Source organism: Equus caballus, chromosome 14, assembly GCF_041296265.1.
Source record: "Equus caballus isolate H_3958 breed thoroughbred chromosome 14, TB-T2T, whole genome shotgun sequence".
Lineage (NCBI taxonomy): Eukaryota > Metazoa > Chordata > Mammalia > Perissodactyla > Equidae > Equus > Equus caballus.
The window spans coordinates 42111500-42132127 of NC_091697.1; the positions used below are offsets into that span (position 1 = coordinate 42111500).

Sequence of the window (20628 nt, forward strand, 5' to 3'; positions counted from 1 at the left end):
CAAAAACAGCTCCCTTCCTCCAAAGAAGATCTAAGAATTACACATCTGAGTATTAAAAGAAGATATTTTAGAAAAGCACTCAATAAGCAAACCTTAACTGCAGTCAGATTTGGTAAATTTTGATAAGCAATAGCATCAAAATAGATTAAAAGGAACCAAACCATTGTTTCTCAGTTAGAATCCTCAAACCATTACAATTTACCTATCACTTATCACAAAACTCTAATAGGCTGTGGGGAGGGAGAAAAGGAGAGTTGTTCAAAAGGTATAGTTTCAGTTCCACAAGACGAAAGTTCTAGAGATCTGTTGCATAACTATTTGTGCACTTAAAAATGGTTAAGAAGGTAAGTTTTATGTTATGCGGTTTTTACCACCAAAAAAACCTCGCATAATAAATAAAAATACATAAGACATTTTGGAGAAAGAAGACATTAGTTAAGATTCTTAAACTTCCACATAAATCACAGAACGTTTCTCAAAGCTGCAGGTGTTTTTCCCCCTGGAATTCTAATTCGGTAGGTTTGTGGCGGGACAATAAATCTTCATTTTCAACCAGCAACTCAGGTGAGTAATGTGGTTAACTCATCAATACACCTTGACAAACATTTGAGAACATCCTTTAGGCACTGAACATTAACGTTAAGGGTATCACACGGCAACAAAAAAATATTATTTTCTATTCCTATCAAACACATTTCTGTTCCAGCTGCAGATAAAAAAAAAAAAAAGCCAAAGATACAATCACACATTCATAAATTAACGCAGACAATAAAATTCTTATTCCTGCTTAACTCATGTCTGAATTTCTATCAATTTTGCCTGATCTCTCAATAAGTCCTTGTACACTTTATCTTCCCCCCAAAGCACTTAATGCAATGCCGAGATGTGCTAAATACTTGGTAAGAAACCCCAAATCTATTTTTAACTTCCGCCAAGAGAAAAACTAAACCAAAAAGCAACTGATGATAGTATTTAAGTAGTCCTCATAGTGCACTCTATATTAAATAAGCTATATATTTTTGTTAGCTCAGGAATACCAAAGCAAAACCTTTCTTCTGGGAAATCATCATTATTTTCTGAGGTGATTCTGATAATATACGACTACCATTCAACAAAGGGAAAGACTAGACAACCAAAATTCTCATGCAGCTCTGGACAGACGAACAAAGTTTTCCTTACCTGACAGTCTGATCATAGAAAGTTCCAGAGTCATCAGGTACCACCTCAGGTGTCTGCTGTCTCTCTTCAGGTTCCTCTACTTCTTCCTCTGATTCTAAGTGAGAAAAGAAATTTAAAGTAATTTGTGTTTACTTCACAAATATATTCACTTTCATAACGTTCATCATGATCAAAAAGGCAAAATAAAAGCACGCATATATAAAAAATAAAGAAAACAGGGCAATTTAGTAAAATCATGGGATAGGCTTCAAGGACAGAATTAAGGCTACTGCAGTGTTTGGGTTAAGAACGTGGAGTCTGAGGTCATACTGTCAGTAATCCAATACAGGCTCTACCATCTAACTAACTATATGACATCCAGCAAACTCCTTCTCTGCATCCCAGTGCTCTAATCGATTAACTGGAAACAGTACCTCAAAAGAACTTATCTATAAGGCTGTTGTATTACATAGTTATACAAAGCACTTAGAATCTTCTCAGCCAGATTAAAAACACTGAAATACCAACAACTATTTGTTTAGAGACAACTTTCCTTGGGTCTCTCGTGTTTCTGCACATCTTACAATTGAGGCAATGGCATCCCTTTGTTCCAGACTATCTTTTAAGAACGTTTGTATACAGCAAATTGCCTTGGAAAATAGTGTCTCCCTCTAAAGCAAAGGGCAGATTTATAAAAGATTTAGGTTCCCTAAACTTAGGGTTCCCCACTCTTGTAATGCACCCCACTTCAGTGCAGATATCATCTGGACTTGTTCAATGGGGTACTATGGTAACTGCGGCAAAAATGCCACTATTGTTGCTGTGAGGAATAACCCTCTACTGACTGAGGAGTTTTGTCTTCTACCAATATTGATGAAGCCGGCTAACCTGTTAGCTTAAAGTAGGTTAAAAATTTAGACCCTCCATATGTCTTAACAATTAGAAATTATTAATGCAGAACACAGAGTATAATGAAAACATTCAAGAAACCCATATTCTCTTCAGGTCAATCTGGTGCCATCAATAAAAATTTACACAAGTAACTTACCCTCCTGAGGCTCAGTGACAAAGCCACCAAAGACCTCATCTTGGTATCTGAAGATATCATTGTGAACGTAGAACTTATTTGCAACAGAGCCCTGCAACACCAACAAAGTTTTCATTTATTCAGCAGACTCTTAAAAAGCCAAACCACTTGACACCAGAGACTCTCAACTGGGGGCAACACTACACCCCTCTCCCCAGAGACATTTGGCAATTTCAATTTTCACATCAGGGAATGCAACTGACAACTACTGAGTAGAGAGCAGAGATGCTGCTAAACACCATACAATGCACAGGACAGCCAGCCACAACAAAGAATTATTTGGCCAAAAATGTTAACAGCACCAAGATGGAAAAACCCTGCTCTACATTATGGCGTTAAAAACTACACTCAAATATATTGCTTGCTTAAAATACCACCAGAGGGATACCTAAAAATTGATAAAGCTCTAAGTATGTAAGACTCCACACCTCAAATCATTTCTTGAATAATACATACCTATTGCCAACTGCAATAGATATTTAAAATTCCCTTGAGCCAGCCCTAATGGCCTAGCAGTCCAAGTTCAGTGCACTCTTATTTCAGTTGCCTGGGTTTGGTCCTAGGCACAGAACAACACCACTTGTCTGTCAGTAGCCACGCTCTTGCAGCAGCTCACATAGAAGAACACGAAGGACTTAGAACCAGAATATACAACTATGTGCTGAGGCTTTAGCAAGGAAAAAAAAATAAATTAAATAAAAATAAATTCCCTAAATCTGTATCCAAGCACAGAAGGGCAATGTAGCTGAAAAGGGGTGCCTACTGAAGCATAAGACACACCTGAGTCTAAATCCAACCATGTCATTTAGTAGTTATTCAATTTCTAAGGCTGTTTCCTTATCTTTAAAAGCAGGGATACCAACATATACCTTAGAGCTTTGACTATTAAATGAGACAGTTTACGTAACACTGCATTATACCAAGGTAACGTTAGATTCTTCTCTTTAAAGGAAAAAAAGAACTATAAGTAACCTTATAATTGGCAATTCTATCCCACATGATTCCTTGCGTATTTAGAAGACCATCACTAGTTTTATGCTGCAGATAATCTAAGCTTTGCTCTAAAAATCATGACTAAAGTAACTTCACGTAATTTTTCAAATCGACAATCAAGCAATTTTATATTCTAACAGTAAAATCATAGGGGTTTTAGATACACTATCCTAAACAGCAAGTTATCTTAAGAGTAATGCTAGAGAAAACATTTAATCAGCAAGACCTTATTGAGCCACGTTTAGACGCTTACAGCTAGGCTTCCTGACTTTTTTCAATCTGGACGAGTCAAGAAGACAGTCCAAATGCAATTATTCAACATAAACCTGTGGTCCTTTCAGGATAAGCATGATAACTACGAAGAACCAGGGCCCCCTGAAGAAACAGCGGACTCCAGAATGGGGCTGGGGCAGGGGCAGGGGCAGAGATAGCTGGGGCAGGACAAGAGGAGCCTGAATCGTCTTGTGCCAGAAAGTTACAAAAGTGCTCAAAAACTAAAAAGAAAACACAGAAGCCAGCTGGAAGGGGTTCACAATTACCAGATCTGGGACATTTTAGACATCAGTATAAAGTTAGTAATGAATTAAATCCACTAAATAATCAAAGACTCCATGAGTGATAATAGATAGGAGAAAGCAAAGTCCTTTACAGCAGAATACCAACTAATAAACACAGAATGATAGAAATAGATAATCACCACCTGTAACCATCAGAGTAGCAGCTGATTCTGGCAAGAAACATCAAAGAATGCCAAAACTAGTCAAGTTTGATGAAGAACAAAATATGTGCATAGTCTCAAAAAATCACCCACGATTTACTTACTAATAAGAAAAGGAAAAATACTAACTTTACAGTGGCAAAACCTGGTAACCATCACCTTAAGTAAGTGATCAAAGTTAACATCACTAGTAACAGGACTAAATGACATCTAGTGCCTCCATAGTGTGAGACACTGAAAGACACACACACGTGTAGAACCTGCCTAATCACAAGGAAATATAAGACAGTTCACACTGCAGTGCTCCACAAAGCAACTTGAGTGCTCTTCAAAAACACCAACGCCGGGAAAACAAAAGACTAAGGAATTACTGCAGAGTAAAAGAGACTAAAGAGACGTAACTGCTATAAGCATTGTATAATCTTGGATTGAATCTTGAACCGGGGGAAAAAATTACTATGAAGGACATTATTTGGACAATTATCAAAATTTAAATATAGACTGTAGAGTGATAACTGTTATACCGATACTTCTTGAATTTGGTTAACTGCACCATGGCTGTGGAAGATAATTCCTTATTCTTAGGAAACGATCACTTAAGTATTTGAGGACGACTAGGCATGATGTCTCCAACTTCCTTTCAAACAGTTTAGAATTATAAATGATAGACAAATAAAAAAAGAATTATAAACGTGTAAAAAATGTTGATAGTGGCTCTAGGTAAGGAGTATGTGGGAGTTACTGTGCTATTCCAACTTTTCTGTAAGTTTCAAATTTCAAAATGAACAATTTTTATAGATATGCACAACGTTTCACTGTTTTTTCCTTCATACCTCAGGAGCAAGGACAAATGTCTGCATGAATCTCCTCAAAGCCTGGTTGTTGTTAGAGAGCAACCCCATCACCTGGACCACCACACCATCATTCAGAGTGGCATGAGCATCAACATGGCGAATCTTAGTGTGGCAATTGGTGAAGTTTTGTGACATCACTTTCCTATGGATTTCCTAGGAAATTGAGACAAGAATTAATGCCCTAAAATTTATACAACCTCCAACAAAAAAAACTTTCTAACACAACACAGGTAAAGAGAATTTGCATGTTTAAATTACAAACTACAAAGACCCTACTCCAATTTGTCTTAATACAGTACATTTCCAGAGACTACCTTGAGCCTTTTAAAATAATTGTCCTGAATTAACATATACCTAAGAAATGTGTACAACAGATCTTCCCCATACAAAAACCAGTTATCTCCTAACATAAAACAACTTCCGAATACAGAAGAAAAAATGAGCAAATGTGGTATCATAAACTTCTCAATGATTATATTAATCAAATAGTTACTGAATATCTCAATTTCTAAAAAGTTGAGAAATTTGATCTTTAAATATCAGTAAATCTATTAAGGACATATCCCACTCAATTTTATGGGTTATTTTCTAGCTGCTTAACAGCCTACATAAAGCTTGGTACGCTTACTTTCTGTCCATAGACCGCATCCGCAGGCTTCCCATTTGAATCCAATCCCCCATGGACATAAGAAGAGTTCTTTCCATAAAATCTGTAAAGAGGAAGATAACTTGCTTGTTATCATCAAGTACCCTCAGACCACGTACTTATTTTTCATGTCTGGAACCTATCTGCCTCCCCGGCAGACTCTCGGAGGCAGGAATGTGTTTTTCCATCTTTGTATGTAATCACACATCCAGCCCCTACATGTCAGTCAACATTTGCTGAATGGGAATGGAGTTGGTCAACGAGGCAGAACACTTATTTTTACAAGTCACAAGTCTCAGGTCTCAGGGTAGGATGATCACGCTGGGAAGGATCTTGTAGTTCACGTCAGATGACCATTTAAAAATAAAACAGAAGTTCCTGTTTTCACTCAAGAAAACAGGCAGTTTTGACACAGATGAGGATATCTATACTCTTCATAGACTTGGAGAGTCCTTTTATATCTGAGAATGCACGTGAAGAACTCCCTTAAAAACGCAGTAACTCATGCAAGTGGGTTTTAGGAGCAGTCTTTAACAATTTTTGCTGGCACATAAGAGCTTCAGACTTTAATACTCCATAGCTTTAATTCATCTATATCCTCAACACCTTTGTTTTCACTACAATAATATTAGATTGGGAAAGCCACACACACACACCAGAAACGCTCCAATCCAGGGATAACCACTATTAGGATACCGTGATATCTGTACTCCAGATAAACAATTTTTCACAAGTGAGCCCATACACGTCATTCTACATCCTGATTCTGCCTGTGCCCCCTAAAAAGGGGACAGATCTAGACCCAAGAGAAGCCCAAGTCTACGTTTCAACTTTCAAAGTTATTAAAAGGGCTCCACGTCAGCCAGTGAATCAGTTCACTGCTGGCTAAGCCACTTTTCATTGCATCTAAGATGTACCTCAGAGATGAAATGTAAAAAACCTTTTTTCACGTTTTGATTTAGAATCAATAAATAATATTGACAATAAATATATTAATGCATTTGGTTGGTTTCTTTCAATTCCCACTTTTTTTTTTTGAGTGGCACCTGAGCTAACAACTGTTGCCAATCTTCTTTTTTTTTTTTCCTGCTTTTTCTTCCCAAATCCCCCCAGTGCGTAGTTGTATATTTTAGTTGTGGGTCCTTGTAGTTGTGACATGTGGGACGCCACCTCAGCATGGCCAGATGAGCGGTGCCATGTCCGCGCCCAGTATGTGAACCAGCGAAACCCTGGGCAGCCAAATCAGAGCATGAGAACTTAACCACTCGGCCACGGGGCCGGTTCCCCACTCCTTTTTAAATTCCAAATTTATCTAAGGGCAGAGAATAAAATTTTTACATAAAACTCAACAAAAAGGAAAAGAAAAATAATTTGGAGGTTTGTTCTATCACTTAATAGTCATGTGAATACCAGCAAACTTTTAACCCCTTGCATCTTCATCTGCAAAACGAAGTTAACTCTCCTATAATACCTTACTAACAGGTTTTTGTAAAGAGTAAGAGGAAACAGGTGAAAGTGTTTAGGAAATTGTAAAACCTTAAAAAAGAGATTTTCCATTTTTAGAGCAACAGGACTCAAGACGAATTTACAAAATTTTCTTTCTTACCTAATAATCATGTCTTACCCAATAAACAAGCCAGTCAAAGTATAGAGGCAAAAAATAGTTCTGGTCCAGCAAATACATATTTTGGAATTTCTAAAAAATTATTCTAATAAGTCCATATAAATAGACTTAAGAGTTTTGTATAATGCAGCATTGTTTCTAAGAGGAAATGAGAGCAACGTATGCATCATTAGGAGACTAAATAAAGTATACTATCTCTCTCTATAAAACAAAAACTTTGTTGATACTAAAATTAATGTGATATATGTACCACTCTCATAAGAGCCTGATTATCAAGTAAAAAAGCTAAAAGACAGTATATTAAAATTTTTTACATATAAATAGAAAAACTGTTAGCATGGTTTTACTAGAGACTTCCATGTTTATTTCATACATCTGTTTTAATTGACAACAAACGTGCCATTTTTACTAAAAAGATATCCCAATTTTTTAAAGCATATCAACACAAAAGTATGTTATTACAGTTTTAACAATCTTGAATCTTCACTATCTTCTTACTAAATAATTCATGATTCTCCAAAAACAAAAAACAAATGTATGATTACACATTACATTTTCAGGCATTATTTTTCTAATAATGTATAAGCTTAGGTAACAATCTAATTTTTTAATAATATGTGTTTAAATTATTATATAATTTTAACAGCCATCATTTACTGGTACCTAGGTACAAAGCACTATTATGCAACAATCCTACAAGGTGTGTGATGAATAAAAGAACGTCAAGGATAAGTACTCACACACTAAAAACAGCATTAGATGATGCAGGAGGGAAAAAAAAGTCTTACCTGTGTAGCATGTCTGGGGCCTGGTTCAGCAGCGTGTAATACTGCCTCACAAATTCCCGCCCGACCAGCAGGGGACTAGGCTTCTCCATCACCATTGCTTTGGTCAATTCAACCTGACGGGAAAAAGAAAAACCAAATGTGTTCAACCTGAAAGACAAAGAACAAGGGGAGAAAGTGGCAGGGAAGAAGACTGAATCACTTACTAAAACCAACTCAAAGGAAGATAAGATCATTTCAGCAGTTCTTGGTTTTAAAAAGAAATACACATTATAAGAACAAACAAAACCTACAGAGACCAGGTGAGATTTTATACATTTAAACTGACTGCATCAGATGAACAGTAGGAAAAAAATCACTACGAAGAATCAATTCATCATTATTCCCAACATTCAATTTTCTTAAACCAAAATAAGAACCTCCAAGTATTTCTAATACGCATCCTACCATAATTTTCCTAAGTTACTAAACCCAATTAAGAGTGTTCCAGCTGTAAGATTACAAACGTATCTTTATTTACAATACTAGATTCAAGGGTGATAATCAAACAAAAAAATATAGCTTTGACATACAGGTACATACTATCACATTTTTAGTCAAACTAAATCAGAGAAATTTTAATATCTTTAAAAAAGAAACCACAAAAACTAACAATTCTAAATATGCTTAGTTTATTTCATATAGGGACCAAAAAGAATCTGAAAATAAAATGGGTACACGTTAACAAATAAGACGTTTTTACTCAACAAATAATCCCTACCACCTCAAAATTATCAAGGTAACTTAAAGTTAGCACTTTTGAGTGCTAAGAAAGGACCTGACATACAATAAGTCCTTAATTACTGTCAGCACTTTCTGAGTATTTAGCATAAGAAAATCCAGCTCCTCGTTCGAGGAGAACAATCATCCTGAACTTAAACATAAAGGCGCACAGAGGGATCCGTACAGATTAATCCCAGTGTGAAAGAAAAGGAGACAAACTGCATTTCAGTATTCTTAAAAAATGGGCAAAAAGGATTGAGTTTGTTTGGTCAAATCCTGCAGAAGTAATCCGTAGATATACGTTTATCCTCATACAGCGCATTTCTGTATTATTCTTGAATATCTGTCCCATTGACCACTTGTTTCACCAGAATCTAACAAATTAGTTCAAGACTTGTTCTCCCTTTTCCCCAAATTACAGCCACTACTCGAAATGGAATAGCATCTCAGCCCTACGAAACAAGAATTTGCCTGCAGGCATGGTTATGAGGAGGGCAGTAACAAGAATCTGGATCCTAAGTCTTAAACTAATGCACTTAAAGTAGGCAGAAGGAGAAACTGCTGTGTGTATTTTTCCCCTGGCTCTTGGTCCAAAAAAAGATAGTTGCAGATGTTCTTATTGATTCTAGACTCTTCATAACTTCATAAGATTACAGCTGGACATCAGAGGATCTTAACAGTTATCTAGCCTACGGTTTCTGAGTTTTAAGATTACAAAAACCAGAGCAACTGCACTTTCTTATATATTAGAGTCCCTACATAAATTCCCTTTCTTAAAAGGGCTTAGCTATTCTCTTCGAAAACCACTAACATCTGACCCAATCTCAGATAAAAGGAAAAATCCAATGTCATCTCACAACTGGCTTCAGAAATGGAAGACAGGTCTCCCGATACCTCAGAAACTGATAATATAATTTTTTATATTATTTATATTATTATATTATAATTTTTATTCCATTAAGTTGCACATACATATTTTCTAACATATAAAGAGGGTGAACAGAAAGTTTTGCTTCTGGGGCTGGCCCCGTGGCCGAGTGGTTAAGTTCGTGCGCTCCGCTGCAGGCGGCCCAGTGTTTCGTTGGTTCAAATCCTGGGCGCGGACATGGCACTGCTCATCAGACCACGCTGAGGCAGCGTCCCACATGCCACAACTAGAAGAACCCACAACGAAGAATACACAACTATGTACCGGGGGGCTTTGGGGAGAAAAAGGAAAAAATAAAATCTTTAAAAAAAAAAAAAAAAAAAGAAAGTTTTGCTTCTGTCTTAATACAAAATATACAATATGTCCACAATATAAAAAGCAACTTAAAGGGAACCTTCATGATAGGACAAATCAGAAGAAGAAAACACACTAAGTAAAGTCCTATCTTTTTACTCTACCTTTTTACTCTAGCTCTTGCTAATGTCTTCAGTACCATGTGCTCTTATTCCCCAGTCAACATTAAAAATGGCATCATTAACTAGGCTAATAACATCAACCTAACTGCATCCTTTGATTCTGCCAAGTAGTCTTCTCATGATATAATGTCTAAACATTTTATCCAATACTACTTGTCACACCCAATCTTCTATGCAAATGATGAAAATCCTCTAGGTTACATATCAAAGGTAAAAAATATTAAAATTTACAGACCACCTCTAGAACTTCTCTTTTCCCTTTGAGATTACCTAGATAATTCAAATTAAAAAGAATTTCAAAAAGGTCATTATTGGTCTGATTACACCATTATCATTAATATTTTATTTCAAGTCATTGCCATAAAATCAAGACATATTTATATCCTATATTCATCTTCATCTCGTTTGTGGATTCTTCCTAACTGTTATAATTCGGAAGCTTGTCCAGAAAGTCTGTATCATTCACCAACTGTCCAAATATTAATTTTATTAGTTTAACATAATTGAATACTTTGCAAACTAGGTCCTCAATGAGCATTTTTTAACTTTCTCAACAGATGATACATTATTTTGGGCTGAAATTGTCAACTTCAGAAACATACAACAGCTATGTTGAAACCCAATTTTCAATCCTCTATACTAAAGTTACAAGTTGCACTGTCAGTCATCGGAGCCTCCCAAGGCTTATATTTACACTACAAGCTCTATCTAGTTCCATCAAGTAGAAGCTCTAGGTCTTCAGTCTCTCCTTTAAGCTCTTCCTTAATAAATACTGGCCAACGAGCTCGAGCAAAGTAATAGCACTATTTGAAAATAATATTCCTGTCAACTACATCTCAATAAAACTGGAAAAAAAGAAAAAAATCATTTTCTATGTGACTAAATACAGCATTTTAATTAAAAAGAAACTATATTGCTTCACGTGTAAAAAAAAAAAAAGGACAAATTCCTAAATTAAAATAGCCAAGGGCCGGGGCTGGCCCCATGCGTGGCCGAGTGGTTACATTCACACACTCCACTTCGGGGGCCCAGGGTTTCGCCAGTTCAAATCCTGGGCGCGGACACGGCACTGCTCATCAAGTCACGCTGAGGCAGCATGCCACATGCCACAGCTGGAAGGACCAACAACTAAAGATACACAGCTATGTACCATGGGGCTTTGGGGAGAAAAAAGGAAAAATAAAATCTTAAAAAAAAAAAGTAGCCAAGGGCTTCAAGGATTCTACATTAGTCATGGTCAGATAAAACATTCTGAAAGAATGCAAGCTTCTTCCTAAATGTTAAATTTCTTAATAGACACCATTTCTTACATGTAACTTTCTAGCCTCAAAACTTAACACTGTCTGACACATGAGGAATAAAAAGTTTTCTTTCATTCAACATTCTCACACAAAAGAAGGTTAGAACTTTATATAAGGAAAATGGAATTCTGATCATCCATTCGTCTGTCAGGTTGAACTGCCAGATTTTCCAGAACTTAGATTAAGACAGTACATACAACATTGTTTCTTTAATCAGTAAGAAAAGGCCAAAGAGAAAACTCTCCTAAGGTGCTAGCAATCAGAAAGTAGCTGCCTGAGAGAGAACTGACTGGAAAGGACCACAGGGGAACCACAGGGAAATACAAATCAAAACTACACTAAGCTATCACCTTACACCCATCAGATTGGCAAAAATATCCAAAATCAAGAGTGATAAATGTTGGAGAGGTTGTGGAGAAAAAGGAACCCTCATACATTGTTGGTGGGAATGCAAACTGATGCAGCCTATGGAAAACAGTATGGAGATTTCTCAAAAAGTTAAAAATAGAAATACCTTATGACCCAGCCATCCCACTACTGGGAATCTATCCTAAGAACCTGAAATCAGCCATGCCAAGAGTCCCATGCACCCCTATGTTCATCACAGCATTATTTACAATAGCCAAGACGTGGAACCAACCTAAGTGCCCAGCAACTGATGATTGGATAAAGAAGATATGGTATATGTACACAATGGAATACTACTCAGCCATAAAAAAGGACAAAATCGTCCCATTCGCATCAACATGGATGGACCTTGAGGGTATTATGTTAAGCAAAATAAGCCAGACAGAGAAAGATGAACTCTATATGACTCCACTCTTAGGTGGAAGTTAACATATAGACAAGGAGAACTGATCGGTGGTTACCAGGGAAAAGGGGGGGGGGGGGTTGGGGGGAGGGCACAAAGGGTGAAGTAGTGCACCCACAACATGACTGACAATAATGTACAACTGAAATCTCACAAGGTTGTAAACTATCATAATCTTAATAATAAAAAAAATTAAAAACATTAAAGCACAAAGCTTTAAAAAATAGAAGTCATTTAATGAAATGTTAAAAAAAAATCTTTAAGACATCAGAAAATGTATTACAATAATTAAGAATACTGACCCACCCAATAGCATCGATGACCACAAAATGTTTAGGGAAGTTCTTCAGTGATCGGAGACCACACACCAACAGTTCTGTGAGTAACCTTATCTATCTGATCACCATTCTCAGTAACAAAACAAAACTTTGGTGATTTGAATCTATACAAATATACTCAATCAATCCTAATTAGAAAAATTTTATTTGGTAAATCACCTCTCTGAAATCTTCATCTTTGTTTTTGGCCCAAACATAAAACACAAGCTATGAGAAATACGTGAACTAACGTCGTACCGCCTGAGAATAGTCTTTAATCTCACTCTGGTTCATCAGAACTCTCAATCTATCAAATCTAAAATAATGAAAGTAAACAAACAAATGGATTTACCTCAGAAAAACTGGTGTTTTGCCAGTTACTATGACAATTATAAAGTATGAATATCAATTAAAACACATGCTAAAAAGTTCCAAGATTCCCCCTCATTTATCAAACATTCCTGCATACTCTTGCCTCCTTTGTCATAGATTAATGAACATATAGGTGTGCGTTTATTTCTGGGCACTGTTCTGCTCCATTATCTATGTGTTTTGTGCCAGTACCATACTGTTTTGATTACTACAGCTTTGTGGTATAGTTCAAGATCATCAGGAGTGTGGTACCTCCAGCTTTGTTTTTCTTTCCCAAGATTGCTTTGGCTATTCAGGGTCTTTTGTGATTTCGTACGAACTTTAGGATTATTTGTTCCAGTTAAGTGAAAAATGTCATTGGTATTTTAACAGGGATTGCACCGAATCTGCAAGTTGCTTTGAGTAGTATGGGCATTTTAACTATATTCATTCTTCCAATCCATAAGCATAACAGATCTTTCCATTTACTTATGTGATCTTCAATTTCATCAGTGTCTTACAGTTCTCAGTGTACAGGTCTTTGACCTTTGTTAAATGTATTCCTAGGTATTTTATTCTTTTTGATGTAATTATAAATGGGATTGTTTTCTTAATTTCTCTCTTAGTTTATTGTTAGCATATAGAAACACAACTGATTTCCGTATATTTATCTTGTATCCTGCAACTCTACTGAATTCACTTATTAGTTTTAATACTTTTTGGTAGAGAAGACATACAGATGGCCAATAGGTACATGAAAAGGTGCTCAACATCACTAATCATCAGGGAAATGCAAATGAAAACCACAAATAAGATATCACCTCACACTGTCAGAATGGCTATTCTCAAAAAGACAACAAATAAGTATTGGCAAGGATGTGGAGAAAAGGGAATCTTCGGGCACTGTTGGTGGAAATTAATTAGTGCAAACACCATGGACAACAGTACGGAGATTCCTTAAAAAATTAAAAATAGAACTACCATACAATCCAGTAATACCACTCCTGAGTATTTTTCCAAAGGAAATAAAACACTAATTCGAAAAGATATATGCCCCCTCCATGTTCACTGCAGCATTATTTACAATAGCCAAGATTAGGAAGCATTCTAAGTGTTCGGTAGATGAATGGATAAAGATGTGGTAAATATATACAATGGAATATTACTCAGTCATAAAAAGGATGGAATCCTCCCATTTGTGATAACAGGGATGGGTCTAGAGGGTATTATGCTAAGTGAAATAAGCCAGACAGAGAAAGAGAAATACCCTATGATTTCATTTATATGTGGAATCCAAAAAAAACAAAACAAAACGAACAAACAAAAGAGAAGCAAACTCAGGAATATAGAGAACAAATTGGTAATTGCTAGAGGGGAAGGGGTTGGGGGAAGGGCAAAAGTGGTGAAGGGGATAAGAGTCACAAACTTTCAGTTACAAAAGTCGTGAGGATGTAATGTACAGCACAGGGAACAGAGTAATCTTGTAATAACTTTGTACGATGACAGATGGTAAATAACCTTATCAGTATAAGAGCATATGTCAATGCAACATTAATGGCTAGACTATGAAGCATGTACCAAAACTAGGAACAGGAAAAAAACTATTAGGCCAACCCTGGTGACTTAGTGGTTAAATTTGGTGTACTCCACTTCAGCAGCCCGGGTTCAGTTCCCAGGCATGGACCTACAGCACTCATCTGTCAGTGGCCATGCTGTGGCAGTGGCTCATATACAAAAAGAGGAAGAGTGGCAACAGATGTTAGCTCAGGGCAAATCTTCTTCAGCAAAAAACAAAAAAGGAGGAGGAGGAAACAAACTATTTTTAGTATTTCAATTACCAATAGTGATTCCCCCTTCCCATGCTGATATGAAGACTGGAAGACTTTCTAAAAGACACATGCCACTTTCCCCAGACAAAGTAAGTTTGTTGAACACTCCAAATCATTCCAATTTGGAGATCACTCCCTTATTACACTGCTTTTAGAGCAAGAGGATAAACCTTCTGGGGCATAAATTACAAATTGCTCACAGAAATTCCTACAAATGATATGGTTAGCTGTTCTTATTACTACTAATTATTAACTATGATGAAGGAAAGCATTTCTACACCCACCCTTTTCTGTCACCCAGAAAACTATTTAAGTACTTGGCTAGCAAAATAAAAATACAGTATTATTTTCTACAAGAACTTTTGTACAGAGGACCTTGGACTATGGAAGCCCAAGAACTTGATATAAAATTTTACCATTTTAGAGAACTTCTAGGTTAACTTCATAACAGCCGTGGTCCACTCATATGAATGCTATATAGGAAGACTTGCCCACAGAATATAACTGCCCAGTCAAACTACAAAACCAAATCAAGTGCACATCTTAATATTTTAACTTTTAAAACATGCATCATGGAGCTACAATTGTTTCAGGTATGTTTATGCCATTAGGCATAAAAATTTCTGCTCTCTTAAAACAATAAATACAGCATTAAGTTCTACTATTCTGTTAAACACTGCTAAATAATTTACTTTATTCTTATGCTAGGAGAATAAGTTTGCTGAATTGAAATAAGTATTTCTGAAACAATTTTATTCATCAAAGTCATGAGGAATATTTCCCTTGAGAAGAGCTACCAGAAAATACCAGTCCAACTGCTTATCTCACTTCATTCCAAACACCAACAACCTAACCACTAACTGAAAGCAGTGACCACTCCTGTTTCGTGTGTGTGTGTGTGTGTGTGTGTGTGTGCGCGTAAGGGGTGGGGGGGAGGGGGGTTACATTATGCAATAGTCTATATAAAAAACACAAGGTATAAACACACAACATAAGGTATAAAAACATATGTAAACATAAGTTATAAAAGTATTCACTGTGGCACTGTGTTATGGAAATTATATTATGTTACATATAATGTATATAGAAACATTATATAATGGAATACTATGTAGCTATTTAAAAAATAACATTCCTAGACCTCTGTATTGCTGGAATGTCCTAGGACGAACGTGCACTACCTTCAGAACAAAATAAAGAAAAAGAAAAACGCAACAAAGGGTACCAATGTCTAACAGCGAGCGGTATGTTATATATTTTAGCTCTCTTGAAATGAAATGATCTTTAAAATCCCTTTAGGTTTGTAATTCCAAAAATTAACTCCACTCTGTGTGACTTTAATTAGTACAAGAGAGTACTTCAACAGATCTGAGGACTACAGAACACCTCTCTGTATTTATTAGCAGCAGATGGGGATGGTCCAATTTCAATTTTTTCATGGTACAGGGAGTTTTCTGTCTCACTACTTTTGCCCAACTTCCAGGGCTAAACTCCAAGAGTTAAGCATTCCTCTAAAGTTACTGGTTTCACTTTTAAACTTGTCTTAAAACAAGGCATCTATTTACTTTGCTTTTTTTAAAGACTTATATCAGAATATATTCTGATGTTTTCCAATTTTAAGAAGGAATTTGCTTTTGGCTTGTAATACTCTAATTTTTCCAACACTATCACTTTGTGTTGGCCTTAGGATCCCTCAAAGAGAACAATGAAAGTGAAATTAAGGTAGTTTACAGTACAGGGGAAAAAAAGTCTGAGGCAACAGAATTATTAGTTACCTACAAGGAGCAAAGAATGTAATTTTTTTACTTTTCTTACCTAATTGGAAAAGCACATAACGTCGTCAATAAGCGCTACTCTAAAAAATATATATACAAATGGAAATGTCAATGCTGCCTCACAGATTAACATAATCATGGATTTATTTTTGCTGGATTGACCCTGATCTGTGAAATACTCCCTAATCTTTCAAAATGTCCACTTAACCCCAAATTACTAGACTGCACGGCAACTTTTTTTTTTTTTGAGGAAGATTGGCCCTGAGTTAACATCTGTGCCCATATTCCTCTATTTTATATGTGGGATGCCTGCAACAGCATGGCTTAATAATCAGTGCATAGGCCCCCATTGAGGATCCAAACCAGGGAATCCTGGGCCAACGAAGTAGAGCGCACCAACTTAACCACTACGCCACCAGGCTGGCCCCTGCATGGCAACTTTAAAGAAATGCTAAAGATACTTCTTTTAACTGAGTCTAAAGAGCTGTGAGGATTTATGTCTCAAGAGCAGGGAAGCATGGAAGAAGACTGACCACAATCCACCTGAATTTTTAATAGCTGAGTTTATTCTTCCTCACAAAATCAAAATAGCAAAATGTCTTAACAACTCATGATCTCTAAGTGGCAGTTTTAAATTAAGAAAAAAAATGCACCATCATACAACAAATGATTAGAATCCACAATAAACACAGAACTCCTATATAAATCACTAAAATAAAGAATAACTCCAGGCCATCCCCATAGTGGAGTGTTTAAAGTTCCACACACTCCGTTTTGGCAGCCTGCGGGTTCACCAGTTTGGATCCCAGACTTGGACCTACTCCATTCATCAGCCATGCTGTGGCAGTGACCCACATAAAAAATACAGGAAGACTGACACAGCTGTTAGCTCAGGGCTAATCTTCCTTAAGGGAAAAAAAAAAAAAAAAAGAGGAAGATTGGCAATGGGCAAATCTCCCTCACCAAAAAAAAGAATAACCCAAAAGAAAAATGGGCAAAAGAAATGGAACAGGCAACTCTCAGGAGACTAATTGGGCAACAAACAAAAGATAAACTAAGTAACCAGTAAAATGTAAATTAAAACCTATCCCTTCTCACAGGAGATCCCCCAAAGTATTACACTATCAGTCAGTATCATACACTGACAAGGAAGCAGGGAAAAGACAACCTGAAAAACTGCTGAATGAATTTCAATCAGTACAACCACAGTAGAGAACAATTTTGCAGTTATCTAACCAAATCAAAAAAGTTAGGAATCTAGGGGGCTGGCCCCATGGCCGAGTGGTTAAGTTCGTATGCTCCACTTCAGCAGCCCAGGATTTCACCGGTTTGAATCCTGGGTGCAGACATGGCACCTCTCATCAAGCCACACTGAAGCGGCATCCCACATGCCACAACCAGAAGGACCACAACTGAAAATACACAACTATGTACCGGGGGGGCTTTGGGAGAAAAAGGAAAAATAAAATCTTAAAAAAAAAAAGCTATGAATCTAGCAATTCTCTTCTAGATGCATATTTAAGGGAACTCATCCATTTGCGCAAGACACAAAGAAATTCACTCCCACCTTCTTTTTTTTTAGGTATGCTTTTTTTGGTGAGGACGATTGGCCCTGAGCTAACATCTGTTGCCAATCTTCCTTTTTCCTTTTTCTCTCCCCAAAGCCCCAGTACATAGTTGTATATCCTAGTTATAAGTCCTTCTAGTTCCTCTATGTGGGATGCTGCCACAACATGGCTTGATGAGCAGTGTGTAGGTCCACACCCAGGATCCAAACTGGGAAAACCCGGGCCGCCGAAGCCAAGCACTCAACCTTAACCATTATGCACTGGGCCAGCCCCACCACCCTATTTCTAAAACCAGTATTTCTAAGACCAGTAATAACCTACACATCTGTCAAATGGGAAATGGATTAAGTTGTGGTTTATTCACATCATGGAAACCTCTGTATCTAAGATAATCATATGGGCAATTAAAAGACTGAAAAGTAGGGGGCCAGCCCCGTGGCCTAGTGGTTAAGATCCTGCACTCCACTTTGGAGGCCCCGGGTTTCGTCAGTTAGATCCTGGGTGCAGGCCTAGCACTGCTCATCAAGCCATGCTGAGACAGCATCCCACACAGCACAACTAGAGGAACTTACAACTAGAATATACAGCTATGTACGGGGGGCTTTAGACAGAAAAAAAAAGACTGAAAAGTGATACTATTAATAATCATGCCAGGTTAAGTGGGGTGAATTAGAACTGTCCCTAGGAAAGCAAGACATAAAGTCACCCTATTTTGGCAATCACAAAGTCAGCACGAAATAGATCTCAAAAACAATATAAAATGAAGTCAGTTGCCAAATACGTACTGTATGATCGTCTTTAAATAAGTTCAACAGTTTTTAGTATACATAAAACAATACCAGATACTACTCATAGATACATACGTAAATGTATTTTTAAAACAGTCTGGACAATACAATAGACAAAACAGACAAATAGATCCATGCAACAGAGTAAAGAAATACACCCACACAAAAAGGGACAACTGATTTTTAACAAAAGAGCAGACAATTCATTAGAAAAAGGATACTCTTTTCAACAAACAGTGCTGTAACTGCATATCCATAGATAGAAAAAAATAGGACCTCAACTCATGCCTCACAATTAAAATTTAACTCAAAATGGTTTCAGGTAAAATCTAAAACTTGTAAACAAAATCTGCATGACCTTGACTAAAGCATAGATTTTTTTTTTTTTTAAAGATTGGCACTTGAGCTAACAACTAGTGCTGATCTTTTCTTTTTCCCCCAAATCCCCCCAGTACATAGTTGTATATTTTAGTTGTGGGTCCTTCTGGTTGTGCTATGTGGGACGCCGCCTCAGCATGGCCTGCCGAGCAGTGCCACGACCACACCCAGGATTCGAACCAGTGAAACCTTGGGCCGCCAACGCAGAGTGTGCAAACTTAACCACTCGGCCAGGGGGCCAGCCCCTAAAGCATAGATTTTAGACACAAAACCAAAAATATGGTAAGAGAAGAGATTGATAATGCGGACTCTGTTAAAATTAAAACCTTCTGCTCTACAAAAGACACTATTAAGAGAATGAAAAGACAAGCCACACTAGGAGTAAATATTTGCAAAGCATGTATCTGATAGAAAATCTGTATCCAGAATACATAAGGAACTTTCAAAACTGAATAACCACCCCACGAATTATGAGCAGAAGATCTGAAGAGACACTTCAGCAAAGAAATTATCTGAATGCCAAATAAAGACATGAAAAATACTAATCATAAGTAATTACAGAAATGCAAATTAAAACCACAGTGAGGTACCACAACACACCTGCCAGAATGACTAAAATTTAAAAGGCTGACCACACAGTGCTGGCCAGGATATTAAGGAGTAGAACCCTCAAACATGGATGGTGGGAATGTCAAGTGGTACAACCACTTTTGGAAAAGTTAGGTAGTCTCTTAAGAAGCTTTATTCATAACAGCCAAAAGATGGAAACAAACCAAATGTCCATCAACAGGTGAATGGATAAACAAACTGTGGTATATTTACAAAATAGTACTACCCAGCAATTAAAAAAAAAAAGCACATATTATATGATTCCATTTTCATAAAAATTCTAGAAAATTGCAAACTAATCTTCAGCGACAGAAAGCAGACAAAGGATTCCTGGGGGCAGGAGATGAGGAGTGATGGATTTGATTGTGATGATGGTTTCATGGGTATAAATAACGCCAAGAATTACCAGATAGTACACCTGAAATATGCGCAGTTTAATCTATGTCAATTATACCTCAACGAAGCTGTTCTTAAAAATTTTTACCCCATCAATAAAATGGCCTTGAAAGATGAAAGGTTGTCTCAGGGGAAAGGAGGGGAATGGGAAACTGAATAGAAAAAAAGAAGTCAAACGTAAAAGAGTGACACGATGTTAATTATCAATGCCAGGTATGATGGGATTTTGCGGCCTTTTTACTTTAATAATTTATCAAAAATAGTAGGAAAAAATAACCAGTAAGGGTTTATAAGAACTGAGCATATATTAAACTGTTGTAAATTTCTGCAAGGTTATGCTATGCATTCCAACATTTGAAATTTACTTTAGTTATGAGAGAAACAAAAACGTTCTCCCAGAACCAGAGAAACTTTAATACAGAAGCCAATGTCTGTGCTCAGAGCAAAAGCAGTATCACCATCACGGGTCCACTG

The 20628-nt window shown here is 36.8% G+C and overlaps 1 protein-coding gene across 4 annotated transcripts in view; it reads right to left on the reverse strand.

Annotated features, from left to right (window-relative positions):
* Positions 1–20628, reverse strand: part of G3BP1 (G3BP stress granule assembly factor 1) — a 40249-nt gene that overhangs the window by 13875 nt on the left and 5746 nt on the right. For all 4 annotated transcript variants that reach the window (XM_003362783.5, XM_005599274.4, XM_014730562.3 and 1 more), the window contains exons 2-6: positions 7869–7981; positions 5439–5520; positions 4790–4963; positions 2207–2297; positions 1180–1273 (exon numbers count right to left, since the gene is read on the reverse strand). In XM_003362783.5, coding sequence (XP_003362831.1) covers positions 1180–1273; positions 2207–2297; positions 4790–4963; positions 5439–5520; positions 7869–7963 — 536 coding nt within the window. In that variant the 5' untranslated portion in view covers positions 7964–7981. The remainder of the gene's footprint in view (positions 1–1179; positions 1274–2206; positions 2298–4789; positions 4964–5438; positions 5521–7868; positions 7982–20628) is intronic.